The sequence below is a fragment of the Hippoglossus hippoglossus genome, chromosome 4 (assembly GCF_009819705.1).
Source record: "Hippoglossus hippoglossus isolate fHipHip1 chromosome 4, fHipHip1.pri, whole genome shotgun sequence".
NCBI lineage: Eukaryota > Metazoa > Chordata > Actinopteri > Pleuronectiformes > Pleuronectidae > Hippoglossus > Hippoglossus hippoglossus.
The window spans coordinates 4,198,428-4,216,188 of NC_047154.1; the positions used below are offsets into that span (position 1 = coordinate 4,198,428).

The window sequence follows — 17,761 nt, forward strand, 5'->3', positions numbered from 1 at the left end:
TCTCTCTTTCCCTCTCTGCATTTTGCCGTCTATCTCTCTTATGTCCCTCGTTCACTCACTCAACCTTAGCCACTTACCTTGAGGGCTGTACTACGAAAGCATGAGACCACTGGTATACTTTACTGATGATAAATTTATAAGCCAAACTGAGGGGAAAGTATTAAACAACCTTGTGAATAGCCGGAGTTCGCTTTAACTGAGGTGGCGTATCCTTTTCATCAACAGAAATAACCTTTCAAAGGCAGTAAAAGCATGCTTAGAAAGTAAAAGGCCATTTTAGCAGAGGAGGCGCTCCCGACGATGGGAGGGGGGGAGGCAGAAACAATCCGGCCTCTGATAGCCTACAGCCCTCCCCCCAGACACTCTCCTCACTCTGCCCCCAACAATCCCCAACCCCTGGCCACACCACTACGAACACAGCACGCATCCCGCCCCTTAAAAAAGCTAAATCAAGGCTTTGAAAAATATACAGTGTCTTTAATAATTCAAGCATTGGTGGGTTTGAATAGCCTCTTTAGCGTAGACATATACAGTCTCCTGATATAAGATCAGTCCCTCAGGGGGCTCCCTCGCCATCTTACTGCAGCGTGCCCTCTCCTAACTGCAGTATGGGCCGCTGCTTCAGATGCAACTACCTGCCTGATTATATTAAGTAGTAAATTTAATGTATACAGGATTGCACAGTTTGCACCAGCAGTTTCAAAAATGTAATTCGTTAAATCAGTGTATATTTATTTAAAAAGTTCTTGAACTTCTTGTATAACACCCTGTGAATCCATGAATCAAGTGCAAAGTTTTGCAGTAAAGCAATTATTGCAGTTGACTAGCATCTTTACTGGGGTTGTGGACCAACACAGGATTGTAAATATTTAACTATCTTTGCACCCAATGCACATTCATATTTCATCAGGTTTCTTGCAGTTTATTCTCAAAGCAAAGTGTTGGACTGCATAATTATTTCAGTTTAGCATTTTTTTTCCAACCTATTACTTCCATAAATACAGGAATTTGAGTTATAGCTCCTCAGAGGGCTAATTTAAGAAAAGCATGCATTAATTAATACAACCTAGATGGAAGGGAGGAAATCCCTAAGTAAGTAAGCTGTTGGCAGATATCAAGGATGATTTTCGTCTTCAAAGGAAATGGGGATGGATTTGAGAGGATGCGGCGGTTTAATCAATACTGTTGACTCTTGAGGTTGGCAGGTGTGGTTTGTGCGCACCTCTCAGCAGAAGCGTTTCCATCATTCAGAGAGAAAAAGCTCAATGCGGCCAAGCTGGAAACCTAATCCCAACTTTCAAATGCCCTCTGTTGTCATTTCAAGTGTTTAATAGTAGTTAATTTACAATTTTTGCCTTAAAAAAATAAAGCACCCCTCATGAAATATTCATCCAGGTATTTCTTTGTCTTTACCTGAACCACTTCAGTGCAGTCGACAGGACCTGACTTTAAACCTTTTGTTGTATGCTTCCATTTGTGTCTATGTCCATTCTCACATTCGATGTGTGCAATAATGAAATAAATATCGAACCCTTAAATATTTTAGTGCATTCTAGGAGTAAAGTGGAATTGTTTTTCTGACAGAGGTTGTCCCCCCCCCCCCCCTTCTCTCTCTCTCTCCCTCCTCACAAATGCATTGTGTGCACTGGCCGGCCCAATCCATCACTCGGCGTCTGGCGGGAGAAAAAGCACTTTCCCAGGGTGGGTGTTTTTTAGTTCTGCCAGCGCTGCTGTTTCAGTGGGCACCCGTGAGACCTCGCTGATGGACACTCTGGTCATCACTGGCAGGGAGCTTTGGGACTCTCCTCAACCTCCCCACCCCCCCCAGCCCCCTCCCCTCCTATCTCCACCTCAGCCTGTTTCACTCACCTCGTGTTTTCACCAGCACCTTCCTTTGTCCCAGCAGTGTTGTGCACTCCTTTTTGACAACGATGACTCCTGTACCTGCTTGTAGTCTCCCTTGCGAAGTGGCCCGGCCTTCAGAGACCAGCCACGCTCTGTTCCAGGGCTTAGCTTTCTCAAGGTGTTGGGAGACTTGAGCGATTACAGCATGAAGATGAACTTTAATATTCTTGACAGGGGGAGATTTTATTGATATACACACATATATATATATATATATATATATATATATATATATATGTGGCTCAGGAGGTGGAGATAACCAGAATGCCGGCGGTTCGATCCTAGTCCTCCCCATTCCACATGTCGACGTGTCCTTGAGTAAGATACTGAACCACAAATTGCCCCTGTGCCGGCAGTGAGTGAGTGTGTGATAGTGTACTGTGTACTTTGTGTGAATATGTGAATTACAAAAACGGTACTGTAAAGTGCTTTCAGTGGTCTTCAAGACTAAATTAGTGCTATATAAATACAGACCATTTACCATTTACTAAATACGCATAATAATATAGAGATTATATGTAGGGGTTCTCAATTGGACAGCAGGGAGAGTCACAGCATCTCTCACAGTGGCTCCCGTTCAGCTCCATTTTGCATCACAACCCGGCAAAGCACAGAACACATGCATGTATGTGCTCAGAACAATTATGTAGAAATAAATCTATTCAAATTGAAGTCTGCTCCACTTTTCTTCTGACAAACTGAGATTTGATTTCCAAAATGCTCGCTCGTCTCTTCTACACAAAGAAGCCAGCGGGGAGAGGGTGCAATCGCTGGAGAGAAGTGGGCTGGAAGGCAAATCTAGGTGATGCGTATGTTCTTAGAGTGCCCCTGGGTCTTCCATGGGTAGGTAGGATCTGACAAAAGAGATCTGTACAGCAAAAAAATCCTCCACTCTGCTAGAGCATGGGAAATTAAGCCCAGATAAAGATTCTCTCTTAAACATACTCCCTTCTCTCTTTTCATCCCTCTTTTTCCCCCTCCCTCTGCAGTGGCAGAAGAAATTACCCATTGTACCATTAGATAAACCCAAACAGCCCTCTCCATAAGACCTCCAGTTCCTCGTGCAGTCCCAGCTTGGCGTCCCTCGGGTGTTTGTTCAAAAGGAAAACTCTGCGGTGCCTCCGGGGGATGTTTAACTCATTGCAGTGGCAAGTATTTAGAGAAAACTCAACAAGTTTGAGGCTGTCAAAGCTCGAATCCAACTGTCAGGCAGAATTATGTCTCTGAGGCGTCTGATGTGAGGTAATGACCAATTGCATCATTTTGACAAACCCACCATCGATGAGAACTAGGGCAGACGCCGATTGCTTTTTCACAAGTGGTTCAATTGAATTTGAAACACTGCTGCTAAGTGCATTAAATGATGCTGATTAACTAAGATTATAGCTGCGGCAGGGATGTGATTTCTGTTTTGATACGGAGCATAAATTGAGGAAGAGCAAACAGTTTTTTTTGAGTGGCTGATGAATAATTGAGAGTCAGCAGAGGGTACATCAATAAAGTGGTAATGAAGCATATCTGTGTGAAATCTCTAATTCTCAAACTCTGCCACTCTTCCAGCAGTCTGCAACATCTGCTGTTGTGATGAAGCTCACTGTATGTTACTGTGGCTCTTAATAAATGGCACCTTTTCAAAATCAGCTACTGAGAATTAAGAAATATAAACATGATAAAACTGAACACACGATTTATATTCGTACTGTTAACTGCTGCTTGTACTAATCGTTAATGATGGTTAATTTAATACAAATTATAATATTGAAAATGATTATTCTTATTATTGGTATTATTTGTATTATTACCTTACCTTCACCACTAACCCTAACTCAAGTAATAATAATAATAATAATAATAATAATAATAATAATTATAATACATTACATTCACTGCATCCTTCATCATATTTCATAACCCAACTCCTACCCCTGACCTTGGCCTTGGCACTAGTGTATAATAATATTAAAAACTAAAATCACTTCAAATCCTCTATGTTGATGTCAACAAGAGTATTTTCAAAACTGAGGCTTTGGTGCCCTCTACCTTTAAGTCAAAGAAGCAAAATAATAATAATAATAATAATAATAATAATAATAATAATAATAGTAAGTTGACAATTTCCTTAATTTGCAGTTAAATATAGTCATTTTTATGACATATAGTCAGAAATCTATCACAGTCATGACAGTAAATGGGAGTTTATTCTGCCAACAAAAGTATTCTAATGTCGAAGCTGATGATGACATTGTGATGGCTGAATAATTCAGTCTGAAAAGACCTGAAGAGCAAGACATTTTCTTTTTATTTACAAAATTGTCTACAGGTCACTTTCTTTGGAGTAAAACTGTACCTTTGTTCTGCCTTTTCCTAACACAGTCGTGGCATGTTGTGTCCACCTGGAGCACTGTTGACCTTCTGCGAGGCAGCTACCTAGTTAAAGAAGTCCATTTTCAAGGCTGCTCTTGCTCAAATCAAAACTCCATTATAGATTTTACCTCCAGGGGAACCTAGGGCTCACAAGGTCCTTGGCAATTTTACCTGAGGAAGAAGCTAAAAGGATCTGAATCTCCCAGGATGGCTGAGGAAAGGGAGGGTGTGAGGAGGAGAGAGAGAGAGGGTGGGATACGCACCCCAGGACCCAGGCCCCTAATCTTTCTCTGCCAAGCAGGGAGCAAAGCAGAGCAAAAATGGAGATTTAGAGATGGTTCAGTGGCACTGAACCCTGAACATCAGGGCCTGCAGAAAGTGGAGGCAGACGAAACCTTGAAAAAAACAAGAGGTGGAGGAGACGAGCTGCGAGATTGTTGTCGAAGGATTGCCAGGGGAGCCAGTTTCAGCTCCCAGAAACAGTTTCCAATACATTTAACATATATGAAAGGAGAACAACTCTGTCCTCACACCATCCTTAACTATGTGTACTAACAAGACAGATGGAGGCCAAAGATGCAGACAGATCACATCAGGACATCTGTCACTTCATGGCAACAGCCCCCTTAATAAGTGACAAGGCTTCCTCACCCGTGGGCACAGGGTGGGGGAGGGTAGGAGGGTGGCGGGGTGTGTGTGGGGGGGTGGGGGACAGTGTCTCGGAGCGGTGGCTGTGCAAAGCAGCCGTCAAAGTCATGTGGTGCCCTTTTTTTAAACAACTTGTCCCAATTACAGCCAATCACATGCGATCTGTGCCCTTGATTATCATGCTGGGCCGGAGACATCAAAGCGGCCTTCTGTGGGCTCTGACACGAGGTTGTGCAGTAATTAGTGGACTTCACTGAGGAGAGTTTCATCACCAAATGTTTTCAAAAAGCGGAATGTCTTAATTTGTGTGTGTGTGTGTGTGTGTGTGTGTGTGTGTGTGTGTGGGTGTTCACGTCAGGAGAGAACGATGCCCTACAGAAATAATTAAAACATAATTACAGCTCATCAGCTGTGCAAGTGCTCACAAAGTGCTGTCGCTGAAGAGCTGCTGCTTTCCTCGGGGCATCCGCGGAGCAGCATGCCACATACAGATACAAAATTCCCCACGCAGCCACATTTACACCAAATAAATACTTATGTCTTGTTATCAGGAACACCACAAAGGAACTAAATTGGCCTCAACAGTGCAAATTCAAATGAATTTCTCATGGGCGTTAAATGGGTACTTACTGCTTATTCTCCTTGATAAACACCTGCATTTGTCGAAGAATATGTTGTCTGCCAAGGACAGGCCAGGTAGCAGAGAAGGCACAGATTGTACAGCAGGTCGTTAAAGCAATAACGTGTCTCCTCGGCTGATGTGTCAAACTGTATGCTCTGCAAAACTGAGACACAGCCAGTCAACCTCTTAAATTGACATCATGTTAGCTCTGTCCTCAGGTTGCAGCAAGGGTTGATGGCCAATGCTTCTGTGATGACCACTTCGTACAAACATGGCTGGCAGGGCGGTCCGGTGAGGGGGAAAGTGCACGCTAAGTGTTTGTGACGAGTGCTAAGGCCATTGCTTGATCCCAAGGAAGTAATGAAGGCTGGACTGTAGGCGGTGTGTTTTCTTCGTCCACCTGATGGCAGACTTCTAACAAGCCCAGTGTCAGTCCGGCTTAAGGTCACAAGTCCTCCCTCCGCTGCTCCTCCAGAGTTATCACATCATGTGTTCACCCCTCCCACTGCAGCGCTGTGGAGCCAAATGGCACAATGGTCACAAACTAGTCTGGTTCAGTGATGCGAGTTATTCAGAAAACAAGGCAGCAGAGACACTATGTTTGTTAATGTGTGAATACTGAGCAGGACACAAAAAGCAAAAAGGATGCAAGGAAGAACAGAGTAGAGCGCCCACTGGTGGTGAAATACATGCATGAAATACAGTCACAACTGACAAAACTATAACACTTTAAGTTAATATGACTTTGCTAAAATGATGACTTTACACAAAGAGATCACTATGATAAAGCTTAAAAAGGTAAATATGATTCAATAGATTAATAAAGAGAGGCTGGAATTTACCTCCAGAATAATTATGGACTATTAAACATTTAGAAGAAGTATATAAACAGATATATAAAAATATAATTGTAAGCAAACTTAACTTAATTAATAATGATAATTAAAAAAATAAGTAAATAGTAATTATTTATTATTTCATGTGCCTTTTAGATATTATTTAAGTATTCCATCCATTCAAATTCCACACTACTTTCATGATTTAGATTTAAATGGTCAATAACACTGTAAAATGTAACTGTATGATTACACACATAAAAAAAAAAGGCTGTTATAAAGCATTTATCAATTGTTGATAAACATGTACAAATCATTCACAACTGAGTGTCCAAACTTATAAAACCATGCACCTATATACAGTATAATTACAATGTTGTATATGTTATAGAAGTTAATAGGTGCATTATCAAAGACATACCATTCATTGTTTATCTGCTTGGGAATTCATCATTGTTTGCTATATTTTTTAATTGTTAAACTGCTTATTTAATATATATATATATATATATATATATATATATATATATATATATATATATATATATATAAAATCTAAATTTAACTGACTTTTTCAGTAGTTAATCCTGATTTGAAAAAAATATTCTTGGACCTTAGAGCCTCCCTATTTTATCTGTTACATAATTAACAATTAATAAATGATAATGACAGAAGCATATATAGCTGAAAAGACAGCTTTGTGTTGCAAGCGCAGCTTTGCAGTCTGATTTGTAATGTTGTTGTTTTTGGTTTTTATCTACGTCATCATAAATGTATCCATCCATCTCCAGAATATTATTATAATATGATTATTATTCATAATCTCAGATATTTTCCGTCAACTATCATTCTCTAACGATATTTAGGATATTAGAGACACTGTTGACAAACATGCAGCTCAGATGAATGGGAGACTTCATATTTATTGCAGGACTTTGAATGTGTGTTGTCTGTAACTGAATATTAAACCTAAATTTCCCTGCGTCTCAACACATTTATATATTCTGATGTTGGATACTATTAATATCTAATATTATTAAGTTCAAAATTGTATTAAACACGTTGAATTAGTGGGTTGATAAGAATAAGTGTCTAATAAACATTGGAAAACTATATGGTAGCTTGCATCCAAAACAATAGATTTAATTTCGTATTGTTCAGCATGCAGCAGTGAAGACAATGCACCGAGTTGTTATAATGTGTAGTCACTATTAATTCCAGCAGAGGGCAACATTATCCAACAAATGTTTGCAGTTTGACATTCAGACACCTGCATCATCCACAGCCTCCCCTCGTGGTTTATCATGTTTGGGAACAGTTCCATTACATGTATATTGAATAACATTAGTGGGGTTTGCTGCTGAGGGTCATTTATCAGCTGTTTTCAGTACTTCAACCAGCTGCTGGTATATATACGCCTAACTATTGACTCATACTGTATTAATACTGTCACATAGTAAATGTTCAGTTTTTACCTCCTATACAGACAAATGAGAGGTCTGGAGAAAGAGAGCACAAGGACGTCCTGACAGTGCAAATCCAGTTTGTTGCAACGACAGAATTCATATGATAATATGAGCAATACTGTCATTTTTGAGTCCACTGAGAGGGAAATTCTTCATCAATATTAAACCCATCTATAGAAGCGATTATTGGAACAAATGTATTGAGGAATATTTAGGATGTTCTTGAAATGTAAGCTCACTGTCACTCTATCAGCAAAGTGGACATTGTCCAGTCTCATGTTCTACACGTGACTTGTTTTGGATCTTGTTAGTAGCTAAGGGTAGAAAAGATAAGATAAGAATGGCATGAGTTTCCAAAACGTGAGGGTATAGTTAGGGTTAGGTCATTTACAATTAATTAAATCCTCTGAATATTTCTTGCGGCAGCTGTCACACAAAATTTAAATCAAGATTACAGAACCAGCATTTATTCAGAACTCATATTTATTCCAGTGAAATGTTTTGATTTCCCACAATGCTTATGTGCTCGCAGCTCTCCCTCTCTCGCACACACACACACGATCAGCAAGAGAGAGGGGTTTTATTATATTTAGTAAAATACAACACAGTTGTGATGGTCCAGTCATCCTACACTTACAGAATGTTCTCCTGAAAGGATGAGTCATTCATAAGTGTGAACTGGATGAACAGGAGACAGTGAGGTATAGGAGCACTGTGTGTTACACTGCTTCATGTCATATGTCTGTGGAGATTCTCAGTCATCCAGGTCATGGGATGTCCAAGTGCTAAAACAGGTAACTGGACTTGGTTGAGAAACTGCTTCATGTCATTTTCACTGAGAGACTATTGCGTTCCGCATGTGAAGCTTTTTAAACAAATAGCTGTGGGGTAGAGGGACAAGAGTGTTGGCAAAGCTGCACCTGACTGAGAGCATTTTAATGCTAACTTTCAAAATACTATATTGTAAATTGTTGTTCCGTAGTCGATTATTTCTAATTTAGACTTTTGATAGTAACAAAGCATAGAAAAAAGAAATACAAATCTGGTTATTACGGTTCTCCACATAATTCTCCACTAATTGAAAAAAGAAACACTTCAGTGAGTGTAGTGCATAGATAGTATCGGTCACAATGTTTATAAACCTCAGTTAAATGACTTCGGAATCAAACGTTGTGACGTGATCCCTTCAGAGTTTGGGATGTTTGGCTTGATTGCAGTGTTTTCAAGTTAAGTAAGGAGAACCTTTTTGCCTGCACTTTCTTTGATAATAAATACATCTGCCATCAAGGTTCAACTTTATAAGTATGCTGAATATTTCATAATGATGTTTTTATGTTACAAAAACTATTATAGTGCAATTTTAGCTTAATTTCTAACTTCCAATAGTAATAGTAGTAGAATTACACACAGTATTTGTGTAACACATTTTAAAACCAGGTTTACAAACTGCTGTACAGATAGATACAAGACAATGAGATCATGATCACATACAAAGAACACACAAAATACATAAATATTGTTTACAAGAATCAAACATAGCAAAAACGTGGGCGCAAAAATAAAAGTAATAAAATGCATCATTGTGAGTTGGCCTGTGCACAGGAAACAAAACTCCAATTTACTCTGTTTGTCAAATTAAGTGTATAAAAATAATGACGTATAACAAGTGTATTCAAACTGGAATGCATGTGGTTGTAATTATACGAGTTTAAATGTAGAAGTTTTGGGGTTAAAACCTATTGCACTGCAGCTGTTGTATCAATCTTTTCTCTTTGTCAGGCCTGTTCATATGTTATGCTGTAGTTTCAGTCAGCTTAATAAGCCCCAAATGCTTGTAACTGTGTCTGAAATGGTTTTAATGTTAATGTGCAAAGCTTCTTTTTATTTTTACTTAAATATTTGAGCTTTACGCAGCTGCACTTCAGTTATTTTGGTAACTTTTTTGTGATATAACATTAAAGGGTGGCAGTGTGGTTAGCTATGTCCCTTCACAACAAGAAGATGCAGAGTGGATGGATGGAAATAATGTTTACAGAATGGGTGTCAAGTTGGTTAATGTCAGACCGGATGTCTGTCTTGGGCCCTGAAGCTAGACCAGATGGAAACTACTGGAATAATATCTTTTAGTGGTCCACAGGATACTGTAATGGTTGAGTGCTCTCTAAAGGGTCTGTTCGTCCAAATGAGAAAAATATTCTCATGAAGGTAGGTTTGATTTGCTGGTCTAAGATGTGAGATATCAGTCTCTAAGATTGCTGTCTCTACTCCAAGCGAATGAATACATTTATGTTTGAGGTGCTCACAACACTGAATTTCTTGAACAATATCTAGGGAGCTCTGGATAATTCACAGACCTCACTAATATAAATATTTCTGCATGTAAGGCAGCTGTCATAAAAACTGCAATGAGGTTTTATGCTAGTAATGGGAGCATTGTTCCTGAAAAGAAATGTTGCTGTTTATCGTTGTCAAATGTAATATTTTATTGTTGTGAGCACCGAGGCCCAAAACCTGGGGAGACCAAATGTAATCAAATCTAAATGGAAAAAATCTTGGCAGCAAGTTAGCTGCATTGCTACGTTTTGTAATTTGAGTGAACCAAACCTTTAAGCCGAGGTCAACCACATTAAACAACCAAGTTAGTTTGAAGAAAACCTAATAAAAAATAAAATTGTACTTCAAAAAGGACAAACTATATACATTTCACTGTAGACATATTGCAAACAAAAGTTACAAAAAATATAAACTGAGTGATTTAACTACTTTTGTACAACCACATTGACTGAGTACAAAATTAATAAAAACAAGGATGTGACACAAGTTGTGATAATAACTACTGTTTATCTAAAATATCTCCAGTGGTACTGACTTCGTCTGTGCTGCGGTGTGTTCATGTGTATGCTCCTAAAACATCACAAAGCATAGGCAAGGCGAGTATTGCCTACAACACTGTACCTTGAACTACTGCTTCTCAATGCATGACCTAAAAAACTAAGATGAAATGCTCCAAACTTATGATCCCAGGTAGAATGTAACTACCGCCCATCACTTAGACACTTGCACCCATTTGTAAAAGAAACACTGGATTCCTGATTGATGCTCTCTTTGACCTCCATGGGGAGAGAGTCGAAGAGGTGATCCTCCACCATCAGGCAGCTCCTGCGGAGGAGGCAGCACTGACCGAGCTGGACGGGCAGACGATCCAGGCAGTTTCCCTTCATTTCCAGATGTGCCAGCTGTGTGAGTTGGCCAATTTTCTCAGGAATGGACGAGATGCAGTTGTGGCTGATACATAAGGTCCTCAGCTTGTTACACTTGAACAGTTGCTTTGGGACGACCTCGACTCTGTTGTTGTTAATGGCAAAATGTTGGAGGTTCTGCAGAAAGCCAACCTCCAGTGGTATCACCACTATGGAGTTATGGCTAACGTCAAGGTACCTCAACTTCAGGAGGGTGAATAATGAAGAGGGTAGAGACTCAAGCTTGTTGTGCGAGAGATAGAGTGACTCAAGGTTTTTGACGTGGCTGATTGACAGAGGAATGTTGATGATCTTATTGTGCCAAAGCTTGAGGCACGTTAGTCTCTTCAGGTGCTGAAAGCTGATGACCTCCTCGATGGTACGAATATTGTTGGATTTGAGATCAAGCTCCTGAAGGTTGCTCAAACTGAAGATAGCATGGGGGATTCGCTCCAGCTCACAATTATGAAGCTCCAACTCTGCGAGATTCATCATTTTCTTCAAACTGTTCAGTACTAAAAGCTTTGTACCGTCATTATGAATGACCAACTTGATCAGATGTGGGGACAGATCGGTTATGTTTGTGGGAACCTTTGTGAGGTTGCTTTTGAGATGCAGAATCTTTAGGTGCCTGAGGTCTCGGAGAGACTCAAGTCCAATCATTTTATTGTTTTCAGAGTTCAGGTTACCAATCAGGTATAGTTCCCTTAAGCTTTTTAATAAGTATACCCAGCTAGGAATCTCAGCGACATCTGTGAATTTGACATGAAGGCACCGTAGGTGATCGCGAAGAAAAATGAAAGCAGTCTGCTCAACTTTGGCTGGACAGTGATAGAATTGCAACTCCTGGAGGTTTATCATTTGTGAGATCTTAGCAGTTATCCTGGCCTCTGGGATTAATTCTAGTTTAAGGATTTCCAAATCGGTGTGATCGAACACAGCGTCCGGAACTCCGGATAGCATAAAAAGATGAAGTTCCAGCTTTTCTTGAGCATTGCGTGTTACATGCTGTCGCAACTTCTCATAGGTCCACTCGTGGTTCAGGCTGATCTCTCGAAGTTTGTTTTCACTCACTTCTGAGAGAAAAACTCCAAAACGCTTTGAGTACAGCTGGTCATACTGATCGACCATGTGGAGGAGGAAAGCAAAGTCATTTTTAACATCAGGAATGTCACTGAAGCTGCTCTCCTCTCTGACTTTTTCAAAGGAATACTCCTTTAGTGGCCGACGAAAAAGCCAGAACAATGTATATATGCAAATAACGCCATAAACACATATGAGAGCAATATAGCTGACAAGTAGCTTCTTCAACATGAAAGCCATGTTATGTGTACAATGGAATTTAGAGTATCCAGTCAAATGCTTTATCTCAGGCTCACACACATGGTCAAAATCTATAGAGGCAACAAATGTCATTGTGTAGCAAAGGATCAAAATGAATTTGACTGTTTTGATGACTGTCTGAATGGCATACAGCCTGTAAATCAAGTCACTGTCTTCCACATGGGCACGGAATTTCCGAACTTTTTCAAACAAAGCCTTTGCTTGCTCCCCATCTTTCTTGTCCAGTATCGTCATAGAGGGAACTTCACTCACAAGCTTTTCAGCCGAGAACGTGACCCCAGATTTAGTCAGCACTGGGGCAGACTGGTTTGGACTCCCCTCCTCGCTGCTTGTGGACAGATGTTTAAGGAGGCAGGACGCATCAGCCAGTCTTTGCTTGTTCTCCTCCGAGTCCTCACAAGCGGTCTCGGACAGTGCTTTAGTAGTCCAAGGTGATTCAAAACATTTTCCAAGGATGGACACAAAATGTTCTATTTTGGAGCTTGTCTTCGGGTACTTGAACCAGAAGTTGCTGCTGACCATTAAAACAATAGTGTGGATTAGAGCGAGGTAGGGGAAATATTTGGAATACCAAGGAAGGGCAACATGGTAGCACATCTGGTTCACGAAAACATACTGCTGAAAATCCAGCTTGGTTCTGACACCTGTAGGTTGGGGTTGCCCGACAGTAGATTGCTGTGCCATGTGAATTGTAGGTGCAACGCTATCAGGAGGCCTTTTAGCCATTAGGGGAGCAGCTTGCTCCCCAATGGCACTTTCTTTGTTCCAGAAACCATCAGCTGTCTCTGGTGGTTGGGGGCCCAAGAAGCCCCCAGCCTCCTCTGGAGTTTGTTCCAGGATGGGAAGACAGACCACTTGGTCTTTGGTTAACTGCATGGTTCCTGAAAATATGGCCAACATCAGCATGACAATACCGAGATAATCCATGAAGACATCCCACCATGGTTTCAGGATTCGATAGGTTGGCTGGATGTCGTTCAGGGAGGCTACTTCTGTGAGGGTGAACATTCCTGCAACAGAAAGATTTATCTTTGTTATTTCATCAACCTATTAAATTATTTCAACATTATATTTTGTGTGTCCATGTTAGACCCTGGAACAGAGGGTTTGTGTATGTCATACCTCTTTTACACCAAAATTAGCAGGTACAAGCAAGTTTTTTAAACCAGCTATAAAAGGAGACTGATTGCTTTGCCATTGTCAGTCGAGAAGTTTGCTTTTTTTAAATTTCCTGGTGGATCATGTTCGATATCATACCTCGTTGTCTTGCCTAATTAGTGGCTGTGTCTGAAATCCCCCACTCACTCATTATTATATATAGTGACTTCTATATAGTGAGCTCATCAGGGAAAGAAAAAAACACTTTCTACTACTGGACCCAGAGTAATGTCATCATTGTCGCAGGATAATGGCGTACAACAACAACAACGTCGGCCGGTGGAAAATCCCACAGTACAGTTTAGACGTTTATTTTACACTTAGTATTAATACTTAAAGGTGAAAAAAACATAATGAATGATCATCTTCAAATATAGAAATAGACTTTTTCCCCCTACTTTGTGCTGTGCTGCTCTGCTCGGCTTCTTTTTACATTTACACGACAGGTCGGGCTGTTCCTGCTCCTCTCGCTCCTCTTTTCCCTGCACTACTTTTCACAATGCATTGTGGGAAATAATGAGTGCACTATATAGGGAATACAAAACTACACTAAACATTCAGACACCACTACAAAATGGCAAAGGCACAATATAGTGATTAGTGAGTGATATCGGACACAGCTAGCTATTTTACCCAGGTGCCTCCTTTCCATCACAGCCGATCAGAGGTGGAGCTGATTAAAATCTGCATCTACTGCAGTCATGTGACTCGGGAGTGAACGCTGATTGAATCCTTTCCCATTGCAGACAGAAGCAAGATGTAGGTTGGTGTTATTGGGGTTTTTGACCAGTGGTTAAGGGGCTTTTTAGTCACACTACTCTCACACATACTGTCAGCTTAGGCACAGGCAGCTGTAAATTCCCTTTTCTTCAGTACAGAACATGTTTCTTTGAGGTTGATATTCCTAAATTATGGATCTTTCAAATTCTTATGCAAGCTTGATTAAACTGGTCCTTTTGTCAAATGTAATATTTTACTGTTAGCATTATCCTATGTTTTTAGCTGTGACCAGGAGCATGTACACGTTATTTTTGTCATGTGTGAACTCATTAAAATAATGACATGTTTATGCTTAATTTTTGTAAATGATTATCAGCAGCCAGTGACGAAGTGCCCACAGAGTATATGTTTGATTATAATTCATTATTTACATCATACCTGCAGCAGCTTGTTCATCAGTCAAGTTTACACGTTAAATAAACTGATAAAGCAACGAGACGACTCAGAAAGTACGACATTTCTGGTAAACACCACTGTGAGAGATGTGTCACATTTACCATGTTGATGTTGTGACTTTGTACATAGAAAAACAGAGAGGAGTTCTATTTCCTGGCTAGGTGACCATGGAATCACTGCATATTTGATTTTGGGATAGCGGGCACTGGAAAATAATTCACTGGTTGTGTCATCCAATTTCGGGCAAGGCCACATTTCCCAGGTATGTAAGGAGGAGGCTCGGGAAAGGACAGCGTTGTGTGATTGTTATGGCTTTAGAGAGGAGGCTGGCCTTGAACCGGGACACACATGAGCACATGAGTTGTCTGTGCAGACAGTGCACGTTGTGTGCAACACAAATACTCATACTGCACCTAAATGTGTGAGTCTGGGACATTCTTAACATCTGCATTTGTTGTGATTTTTCTGTGCAGCATAATTTTCTCTTCATATAACCTGTTTACACCACAGTCACACTATCATAATGGTTATATCATTTATCCCAATGCTAACGGGACGTACTGCTTGTAGCACACACACGTTAAGCCACCATTGTGTGTGTGTGTGTGTGCGTGAGCTAACAGCATGAAGGTCACTATTGTTAATGCGGCTGCAGAGAGAGCAGGCTGGGACCGGCTCCAGCAGACAGACGCATCCACACCATAGACTGGTCCACACACACACACACACACACACACACAAAGCAGGAGGTGGCCCTAAACGCAACACTGAAATCTGGCTTCTGTAAAATTAAATCATGGTGCGTTCAGGTCGCAGTGGAGCAGTGCACCGACTGTTGATCGGGATCCAGAACCTATTGTTTGAAACTCGCCGTCGCAGCGTTACAGGCTGTTTGAATAACCCACACGAGGACCCGCACTCACACGCACGGTCACGCACCTTCAGGTGAGTTGGTCCAGTTATGTCGATGACAGCCGAGCCGAACAAAGCCTCCTCTCACACGCCTGTTTCTCTGCGCTGGTGACGCCGTCCATTCCTCGCATCCCTTGCACCGGAGGCCTGCTGCTGGCCGGGCTGTAAGCAGCTTAGCCGACTACCCCCCCCCCACTCCGCTTCAGATGGTCGGGTCCTGTGCCGGCTGCTGGAGATGATCCTCTTCCTCACACAGCCTCTTCCTCAACATGACCCCCAGCTCTCATGTTAGTGTGCAGTGTGATGTTTCCTTCTCACACCAGCAGCTGATGGACACAGTAAACAGCAGAGAAGACCCCGCACAGATGGGACAATGACCCACTGGAGTTAGGGACCGTCGCAAAAGTGCAATGGGCCGCATCCTTCGGAGGCTGCCTGTGATGGCCGCTTGCGTCACAGCAGCGCGACTAGACTGTCCCAGTTCGAAAGGCTCCTCAAAATGTGGATGACAAAGCAAAAGTGGACCCTTCCCCGTCCCGAACTATCCCATGATAAAGCGACAAACTGCTTTTCAATAGTGGCAGCAGCAAGCGAGGTGAAAATGTCTAAAGAATTTAATCAACCGTGCAAAAATCATCCTTTCAGTGTTTTTAGAGTAGAGTGATTTAGGCATTTTATTTTCTTTCAGTGGCAGCTGGTTAATATGGGGTGAAGTCCCCTCCAATATCCTGGGACAAAAAAGCCTGTATAAGAATGTTAAACATAATTGAATTATAAAACAATATTTTACTCGTACAATGCTCCTGGTAGACAATAAGCGCCTGTGAGCATTAAATATAAGTTGTTTTCCAATTGTGTTGCGTTAATTTCTGTCTAAATACGTAATACTTCCTGGTGCGGGGCGCCGGCCAAATGGATGTGAATGGGGGCCCATATACTTTTGGCAACCACTGGACCGGAGGCTGCTCTTTAATTGGTTGTTGCAGATTTTCCACAGGACGCAGCTCTCTGCCCCCCCAGCACTCCCACTTTTATTTACAGCCAATAGGGATTGATTTACATTTTTAAAATCTAATGTGTTTGATCGAACCTCGACGCCGTCTAATGTACATCCAGTTACGTCCACGGCGATTTGACCGTTAAAGATAATCCAGTCATTTCTTAACAAAAACACCCCAACAAGACAAAAAGAGGATAAAAGAGCTTGGTCCAGACCTACGCCATTTACAGATTCAGCAGCAAGTGATGAGGACGAGTTTACACCTGGTGCTTCTCCCGCTCTTGTTATGAGAAACAGAGGTTACTGGATGTGGTGTGAGTAATGTCTTTTACTGATTCACCTGTTTGCTGTTTTGCAAGACCTTAAACATCTCTGAAAATTGCATGAAAGTTGCCACAGTCACAATGAAGCTACGTTTCCGATGAAGGCTACAGGACTGTCGTATTGTGTGTTGTGTTGTTTTTGTTGAGTCTGGCTTCAGTATGTTTAACCCCTGCCCCAAAACAACTTTTTTTTAAACTGCAGCCCCCAAATACATTTTATCACCATCCGCCACTGGTTTCTTTATAATATGTTCCAAAACTTATCTTGAAAGTGGACTGGTGTCGTTAAAGGCTCCTGTGACCCTGACTCACAGGGAGTTCCCTCTCACTAATCTGAGAATGTCAAAGCCAGGGGTGGGGCCCACTGCTGCCGACCGCTAGATGTATACAGCCCTGTGTTCTACTACACCCACCATAGTTAGTATTAGCTATGGTAGGGAGTGGTGGTTCTCAAACCCTATTAAGTGGCTTGATACCCACAAGTTGCCTGTTATAGTTACATAATATAGCTTTTATTAGCAAATTTAAAAAATGTTGCGCTAACACCTGCAATAAAACAAATTCCTTGTTCTTGGAGAATTAAAATAAAATTTCATTAGGAATGATCCAACTGCAGCCACACTCTTTTACATCTTGGAGAAAATAATGCATCCATAATGTTTCTAAAACAAACTTAACATTTCTTTTAACCAAATAACTTTACACTTTGCACTTAACTTGTTGACAACATCTTCTTCACTTAAATCTTCACCAGCCAGCAGGTGATAT

The 17,761-nt window shown here is 41.1% G+C and overlaps 1 protein-coding gene across 1 annotated transcript; it reads right to left on the minus strand.

Annotated features, from left to right (window-relative positions):
• Nucleotides 1-9,124: 9,124 nt before the first annotated feature.
• lrrc8db (leucine rich repeat containing 8 VRAC subunit Db) lies at nucleotides 9,125-16,070 on the minus strand. Its single transcript, XM_034583001.1, has 2 exons — nucleotides 15,698-16,070; nucleotides 9,125-13,434 (listed from the first exon to the last, which is right to left on the minus strand). Exon 2 carries the CDS (start codon nucleotides 13,430-13,432, stop codon nucleotides 10,877-10,879), a length of 2,556 nt encoding a protein of 851 aa, XP_034438892.1. The 5' UTR covers nucleotides 13,433-13,434; nucleotides 15,698-16,070; the 3' UTR covers nucleotides 9,125-10,876.
• Between the last annotated feature and the right edge of the window lie 1,691 nt (nucleotides 16,071-17,761).